The 8459-nt window shown below is 48.9% G+C and overlaps 1 protein-coding gene across 1 annotated transcript; it reads left to right on the forward strand.

Annotated features, from left to right (window-relative positions):
* Positions 1 to 1510: 1510 nt before the first annotated feature.
* Positions 1511 to 8253, forward strand: GPRC5A (G protein-coupled receptor class C group 5 member A). The gene is made up of 4 exons (XM_064154788.1): positions 1511 to 1609; positions 4384 to 5354; positions 6267 to 6310; positions 6921 to 8253. Exons 2-4 carry the CDS (start codon positions 4430 to 4432, stop codon positions 7011 to 7013), a joined length of 1062 nt encoding a protein of 353 aa, XP_064010858.1. The 5' UTR covers positions 1511 to 1609; positions 4384 to 4429; the 3' UTR covers positions 7014 to 8253.
* The last annotated feature ends 206 nt before the right edge of the window (positions 8254 to 8459 follow it).

The raw sequence follows: 8459 nt of genomic DNA on the forward strand, positions 1-8459 counted from the left end.
TTTACAAAACCCGCCCCCACAACTATATATACAAAGATTAATTTCGTTTAATAAACAGGTTAAGTTGCATGAGAATTCTACGAGGATACCATTAATAATCTGACTATATATATTTGGAAGTCAGTTTTTGGAAAAGGACTCTGCTATTAATTAATAGCGGTTTCTTACTAAATTAAGCTAAGCCAAATAACTCACTCAGGCTGGCTCGTGCGGTCGGTCTTCCTCCTCCAGCGGCTACAGGAGTCGTTAAGGGTCGTTAAGGGTCGTTAGGCAGACAAAGGTGTGCCTAACACCAAGGCAAGTCCTTTGGTCTCTCTGCAGTGCAGGCACAGGAGAGTGAGCGAACTCGTCCAGGCACAGGCAAAATCCAAAAGCGGGAACCCCAAAGGCGGGAAGACCCCCAATATTTATACCCTTGGCTAGACAAAGGGCAGAGTTACCACACTTTAGGCGCGAAAGCGCACGGCCAATCCCAGCCCGGCTCCAGCGCGGGAACTCACGGGGCAGTCCCCGCCCCCTTCTCGGCTGCAGGGCAGGCGAGGGGGGGGGAAACCAGGCGGCTTTTCCCCTTCCCCCCCGAAGTCCGGGCAGGAGAGGAATTTAGGGGTACAGGACTCCAGGACAACTTGATGAGCCACTCATCTCTGTGCTTCCAGGCGGTGTGCAAGAGAGGCTTTCTTGTATGGGCTTTGTAGCAATCTCCATGTGTGACATTCATAAGGGATCAGTACCATAAATTAAGACAGGGGGTCTGAAACAAACACACAAACAAAATCAACATGCAGATGACACAACCATTGTCAGCCCTCAGCCCTCAGCACAGGCATGTGCAGCTGCTCCCCCACTTCTGGGAAGGAGCACAACCTCCAGGGGGTGGGAAGGATTTGCGGGTTTGGGGGCTGTGTGTAGGGACTATGTGTTTGGTGTGAAGAGTCTCTGATGCCAATTCCTTAATCTGATTAATAAAATACTCCCAGTGAGTATATTTAAACTAACAGATGAGGTCATGAGCACGTTGGAGATACCCAGGGCTTTGGATGGGATTGCACTAATAGGTGTGTCAGGCCAGAGGCACAATGTAGAGCAAGGGGGAATTTGTCATTGCCTTCATTCATCAACTTTTGGGGCCAGCAGTTTGGACAAAGTGACTCAGCACTTACAAGCAGACAGAATTGCACCTTCAGAGAGCAGGGCTGGGCTGAGAGAGACACCAGCAAAGCCCTTTCCAGAACAGGAGCCCATGGCTCTCACTGGCATGGGTGGGAAGAATGAGCAGAGCAGCCCCTACCACAGCACCCAGTAAGAGTCCCAAGGAAACTTTCTGGAGCTGGGCTTGCAGTCATTCTCCTTCCAAGTACCGCGGGTCCAAAGGCATCTCACCACCTCTTCGTCTGCCACCCCACAGGCAGTTAGCTGGCATGGAAAGCGTGCAAGCCCACGAAAGGCGCGGAGCAGGGAGAGGACACGCTGCTATTCATAGCCACCATCCCCACCCACGGGAGCCAGAACCAGACAAGGCAGCACCTTCTTCAGCCGCTCGCCTGAGCGCCGCTCAACCCTGTCCCAGGGCCGGGGCAGGCAGTGGCTCCGTCTCCACCCCGGCGAAGGGGTGAGTGCCCCTCTGACGTCAGGAGGCCTTACTTCATTTCCTGGCACGGGGAGCGTTTTGCCAGGCGGTGGAACTGGCCTGGGCGTGCTCGGCCACACCTCCCCAGCCGCCAGCTGTTAAAGCTCCCGGGGAGGCGGGCGCGGGGCTGCTGCCCGGCTGGGGCTACCGGAGCGGAGGCGACCGTCACTGCTGCTCCGCGAACCTGCCTCTTCTGGCCGGAGCCTCCCTGCCGCCTTCTCCAGGCAGCACCCAGAAAGGTAATTCAGGGCAATGTCCTACGAGATCCAGGGCACACCTGCCTGCTGCGGCTGGGCTGAGGTGGTGTGCAAGAGCGCGGCGCTCGGGGGTAGGAGACCGGGGGCATGCAGTGCCACGGCAAACGGAGAATGCTTTCCACCCTTGACTCTAGCGTGGCATTGCCAGCTGGAGCTGGGAGAGTTACGGCAGACTTGCCTGGGAAATGATCTGGAGTTCGTGGCTGGCTTCGTGCGTTTTATGCACAAGTGTCAATGAGGGAGGAGGTTTCAACTGGAGGGAGAAGTCTCAGCGCTAAAGCAAGATCTGTGATTTGGGGCGAGCTGTGAAGCTACCACAGCACAACCTCCCTTACACAGAGTGCAGGGCCCATGGGAAACACCAGACACTTCTGCAAGTGCTGGATGAGGCAGGCTCAGCTTCTGAGGGGACAACTCTCATCCAAGAGACAGAACAGAGACCCTTTGTGCCTCACAGGGCATGTACCCTGGAAACAAAACAAACAGAAAAGGGAGTAAAAATCAGCACAAGTGGCCCAGGTCTTCGAGGCACTGAGGGTTTTTTTTTCCCCATCTTATTTGTTCCAAGAGCCGTAGCAGCTGACTGTGGCAAGTACCACTTGAGGTAAGCACCAGTCAGGACCCAAAGCTGTGGGTGTGCTCTGTGCTGCCCTGAGGTCTCACGCTGGCACTCTGGGCTCTCCACGTGCCCTGACAGCAGACATTGGTCTGTATCTGACAGAGCTGTGAAGAGATAAGCCAATATGACCAGCAGTAAATGTCTGTGGATGTAACTGTAGCATTTGCTCTCCAAGTTTTCAGAAAGATTTGTTATTTATTACTCACAAATGTCCAGATAATGCTCAGATATCTGTACAAGAGCTCATAAATCCTCAAAATTTTATGAACAACAATCTGGGAGAACTCCTGCATTTGTTATTCACTAATTCTTTTCTCTCCATGGGATTTCAGTCCTGCACATTTGAATAATTTGCATTTTATTGTAGCCATGTTTTTGGAGAGCTGCACACTTCATCCTTTTACTAAGTGAGGTTGAAAGCTGGAAAAAATACTCCACCCTTTATAGACAGCTCACATTGAGGCTACGTGGGACTGAGAGTGAGCCAGTGATGTTTCCCCCCTTTTGCTCATCCTTTGATCAGATCAACAGCCATTTATTGAAAACTCAATTTATGCTCCCCAAAATCAGTTGGAAGGGTTTCAGCTCCAGCCTCATAATTTCAGTATGTTGTTCAGGAGGGAGAAAAGCAAGGCAAATGGCATGATGAGCACTAAAGACTACGTTTTGCAACGTTAGCTTTTTTTCTTTAGACATCAGACAAGAAAGTCCTTAGTCTTCCAGTGTGGATCACCATTAAGGCCAGATTCCCCCAAGCTTCTTGCTGATATTGTATCTAAATTTCTTTTTTGAAAGCCTGAGCACTTTGGTACTCTAGAAAAGAGTACCTGGCCCCTGGGATCTAAATCACTCAATGACTGTGTCGTTGGCTACAAATGTCCAATGTCCTTGTGCAGTGGTTTCTTCATATGCTTCAAGCTCCCAAGGAAGTAGGTAACTCGACTGCCTTTAGCAATGAGCAGAGCTCACCTAAAAATCCCTCTTATCCCCTGGCAAGTCAGGCTTAAATCAGGCTTACACAGAGCTGATTCCTCCTGACGAGACAGCAGGAATGTGCTGGGTGCAGTAGAGACCTTGTCCATCTTTGACTCATGGACTCCTCAAGCAGTCACTTGGTGGTTACTTCTCATGCAGTGAACAGCACTAACTCTTTACATGTCAGACAACATTCTGGGGAGGAGACTGAGGTCTTTGAGACAGTTTTTATTATTGTGCTGCCATGAAGAAGGAGGAATGTGAGTTTAGGGCTCGTGGTTGGTAGCCTGTATTTGCTGTTTAATTTGGCCTGAGAGTAGCTGTGCTGAAGGCATCCAGGTTAGTTATCTGTAGGATAAAAGGCAGTTCAAGTTCCCTTTCATTCGTACTCATAAGAGTGTTTCAGAGAAAGTAACAGATGGAAAAGAAAGAGTAACAAGTTTCCTGTTCAGCATTGCTCATCTCTAAACCTCACTGGTGCAGAGGACTGATGTTGTTAGAACTTGTCAGAAGAGTACAAACTGTTTTATGACTAACACCTGCTCTAGTATCACAAAAGTGACAAAGCAGCTCAGTGTCTGTGCTGCAGGGCACCAAGCTCATGCTTGAGAATGTGTCTCTACCTTCTCCCTGCTCCCCATGCTCCTATGGTATTGCACAACCACAGACATGGTGCGGAGGACATGCAAGGTGAATTGCCTCCTGCTAAGGGGCTTGGCTTGCACTCGTTAGACAGCCAATGCCAAACAAGGGGATGGCTCTGCTCGTACACCTCTGTCTCCTTAGCACTGCCGTGTCCTTGCCTAGTGGAGTGGGGACGGAGGTCTGTCCTGCCTCTCCTTCCCCACTGCTGGCAGCACCCCAGGGATTTGATACAACAGCCTGTGCCTTTTCTTCTTCTACAGCTTTGGGGAAACATTTCACAGGGAGGCTGTTCAAGAAGGCGAGAGGATGACATCGTCACCTCCACGAGGCTGCGGCAACATCAGTGCTGACTATTACCTGCTCTGTGACATGGAGAAGGCATGGGGCATCGTCCTAGAGTCACTGGCTGCAGCTGGTGTCCTCATCACCATTTTCCTCATCTGCTCGCTTTTCTTTCTCATCTGCAAAGTACAAGACAACAGCAAGAGGCACATGATCTCCATCTATTTCTTCTTTCTCTTAGGCACACTTGGCATTTTTGGTCTCACTTTTGCCTTCATCATTAACCTCAATGCCACAACTCGCCCTACTCGCTTCTTCCTGTTTGGAGTAATCTTTGCTCTCTGCTTTGCATGCCTCCTCACCCATGCCTGCAACCTCTCCAAGCTAGTGAGAGGAAGAAAACCCTTCTCCTGGCTGGTCTTGCTGCTCCTCATGTTTTCCTTTGTCCTGGTGCAAGTGGTGATCAACATTGAGTACTTAGTCACCATGCTAGTACATCAGAAAGACAGCTTTCTGAGTATGCCTCGAGAGGATGCCAACAAGGACTTTGTCATGCTTTTGATCTACGTGCTCTTCTTGATGGCTCTGACCTTCTTGCTGTCCATGTGCACATTCTGTGGGCCATACAAAAGCTGGAAAAGGCATGGAGCACACATCTTTGTCACTGCCCTGTTTTCAATTGCCATTTGGGTAGTGTGGATCACTATGCTCACAAAAGGCAACACAGTTTTAAAGAGACAGAGCTGGGATGATCCTACCATAGCCATTGCTCTGGTGTCCAATGGATGGATCTTCCTGATTATGTATATTGTCCCTGAAATTTGTTTCCTGACTGCTCCTCTGAGGCTGGAGGACTACCCTCCAGAAAATAACTTCTGCCAACCCAAGTTCATAAAGCAGACAACTGGAGTGGACAACCGTGCTTACACCCAAGATGAAATCATGCAAGGTAGGGTGAAATGAAGAACTCCACTGTCCCCTAGCCCTAATCATGTGCAGTACTTAGGAGCTAACAAAAAGATTTGAAGATGATGGATAATTCAGAGACAGAAAACAAGCATCAGACTGATGATGAAACTTCATAAATACAAATGAAAAAGAATTTCCAGACAAGAGGGAAAAGAATAAGGACCAATGCAAAGCAGAAAATACTTAGGAGGAGTGACTGAGTAGGAGACTTTCTGTGTGTCAGGACTGAGGCATAACTCCTTACAATTCTGTCTGGGAAGTCCATGTAAAAACTTGGGATTTGGTTTGATTCTCAGCAATGCTTCAGCTCTTCAGACCTCTCCAAGTCGTACTTTGGAGATCATTTATTCCAGTTCTAATCTGGTTCCCATTTTCCATTTAAAAAATGAACCCATCCAAGGACATCATACTTTTCTGTATGAGTCTCATGCCTACTTGGACAAGGGTTCCCAAATTTGTGGGTGGGAGATGTGACTGTACTGCTCGTGGGTCTGCTGCTGAGATCACATGTATCTGCTGGAGTCAGACCCCCAGGGTGTAAAAGAATAGCTGAGATGGGCTCTGATCTCCCAGGGAATACCACAGAGAGGGTCTTGTATATCCAAGTGGGAGGGATTTGGCTGGTGATGATGACAGTAATTGTGAAGCAACAGATGTCTAAACTCCAAGGCCACCTATGTCCTGCTATTTACAATACCATTCATTCCTGCTTTCAGGAATATTTAAAAAGCCACCTGTGGATTTTAACCTGTTCCTGCCTGTATATTGTGTAGTTCTATCAGTCTAAAAGCAGCTGCTAATGTAGCTGTAGGACCTTTTAATCTCCCTTTGTATGGTATTTCCAAGCTACCATTTAAAACTAACTTTCTGCCTCTCTTGTCTTGTGACTCAGGAGGCACAGGAGATCTCAGCTACTCTTCTCACTTTCAGATGAAGGTAAGTTCATGCTCCCCTTCATCTCTTTCACCATATGTAGGCTATTGTTCAGACACTGAAGGGAAAGAGAGCAGGCAAAGAGAGTTCTAGACCAGGTTCTGTGGCTGCAGGCCAATGCTTTGCATGGAGCTGGATGATGTGTTCATGGAAATGCCTGTGGCTGGACATAAGGAGAAGGGGTGGGGGCCATAGCAAAGTCTGAGGTTGTGGTTTTCACTGCTTCTGGATGACATTGCATGCAAAGTCATCTATTTGAACACAGTTTCTGCACTAGACTCTGCCCTTTCCCCAGGAGATCATGCTCCTTTTCCCCACCCATGTAATTGCTGACAGTTGCAGTGCTGATCCAGAGTGGGCAATCTCTGTGTCCTCATGTCCATTCACCATTCCTCTCCTTCAGATCCCAGCCTAGCCAGGTCTAATAGCTCACACCTTGTTCCCACATGTACTTGGGTGACATGTTTCCATTGTTCACACTGATCACACTCTCAGGAAACCTTCACCTCTTTCTCCCTCCCTCCTTTTGCTTTACTTGTTGGAGTTTTTAAAGCCACATTCTATTACTTCTCTCTGGTTTTGAGAGGTAAAGACTTCTGTGCTTTCTTTACAGGCCATTGAACCCCAAAATGATTTCTCCATCCCTCGAGCCAAGGCCCGGACAAGTCCATACCATGACTACACTGGTGGTAAAGGACCCATGTAGCAGGTCTGCAGCAAGCAAAGAGACTAAGTGCCTGTCAGCAAGGGTGTGGGGAATGGGCCATGTGATGGTGGATGAGTTATCTGGAAGAAGAGACAATCAAGCCCCAATGATGTAAGAGGAGTGGGATCCTCTCTTCTCCGCACAAGCACCCTTGTAGACCCCTCTCATCGCTCAGACACAGCTTTCAGACACTGCTCCAGCCATCCTGTCCCCACTCACTGTTTCTCCATGGAATGGAGCTCATCTCTCCTGCCAGAGGAACGTGCTGGGAAGAACCTGGCCTGGCCTATTTTCAGCAGGAATGCTGTAGTGCTAGAGCAGCAGGAAGATCATCAGCCAGGTCTACAACTGGCTCTGTGCCAGCCAGGACTCACTTTGATCATCTCATGGAGATGCTTGTACCCTTCATCTGATGGAAGAAGAGGCAGGCGCAGGAGCATCATCCCTACACATCCACACTCCTGCCCACTTGTGAACACATCTCAGGTACTACCAAGGACAACCCTTCTCTTTCCACTGTAACTTTTGTACTCACTCCCTGCCTTTTTTCTTGTTTTCCCCTCTTCATATTGTGCAAATTTAAGGCTTATTGAAATAACTCCAGTAAGAGAAATCAGGACTTCCAAACCCTTCCTCATCACCAGGAGACCACAGTGAAGAGGGGGAGGAAAGTTTAAAAGCAGAAAAACATCTACTTCTGTTGGCCCTGACACATCTTTTGGTTTGTGCTCCAGCATCAGCTGCCCTCCTAGCTTTAACTTCTGACCACATGCTCCAGCTGAGCTTCCCAGCTTCAGAAACCCTCCTTCCCCACCTCTGTCACCCCAGCCTGTCCAGCCCCACAGAAAAAAAACCTCTCCCATGCAGCTGCTTGCAATACCCTGATGGGATTTAATCCCATGCACCTTGGAGCTTTGCCTCTTCCAGAGTGTGTCTATGGCATTAACACAAACATTTCCCAAGTAGACAGGTTATGGAGGGTGGGCACCCTTCTTCCCAGGAATGAGTGAGCATGTAAGTGTGTGTGTGTGCTGTGTGGACTGCACCCTGACAATGAGTCTGCAGAGATGAATCACTCTGTAGCCTGCTTTGCATTTGGTAAATAGCTCTCCATGATATTCCATATGTAAAAACACAGAGCTCCCCAAGTGGGTGTGTATACTGGTGTCCAACACAGCTATGTATTTATTTAGTACTTTGTATGTGGAATATTTAATTAATAAAACCCCAAATAGCCTGACTATGAGAGATTGGTGTTCTTCCTCAAGAATGCAGGGTTCTGCATTCTGGCCACAACAACCCCAAGCAGCACTACAGGCTGGGGACAGAGTGGCTGAGAGCAGCCAGGAAGAAAGGGACTTGGGGGTACTGGTGGATAGTAGCTGAAGATGAGCCAGCAGTGTGCCCAGGCAGCCAAGAGAGCCAATGGCATCCTGGCCTGCATCA

Source organism: Pogoniulus pusillus, chromosome 15 (genome assembly GCF_015220805.1).
Source record: "Pogoniulus pusillus isolate bPogPus1 chromosome 15, bPogPus1.pri, whole genome shotgun sequence".
In the NCBI taxonomy this organism is placed as follows: domain Eukaryota; kingdom Metazoa; phylum Chordata; class Aves; order Piciformes; family Lybiidae; genus Pogoniulus; species Pogoniulus pusillus.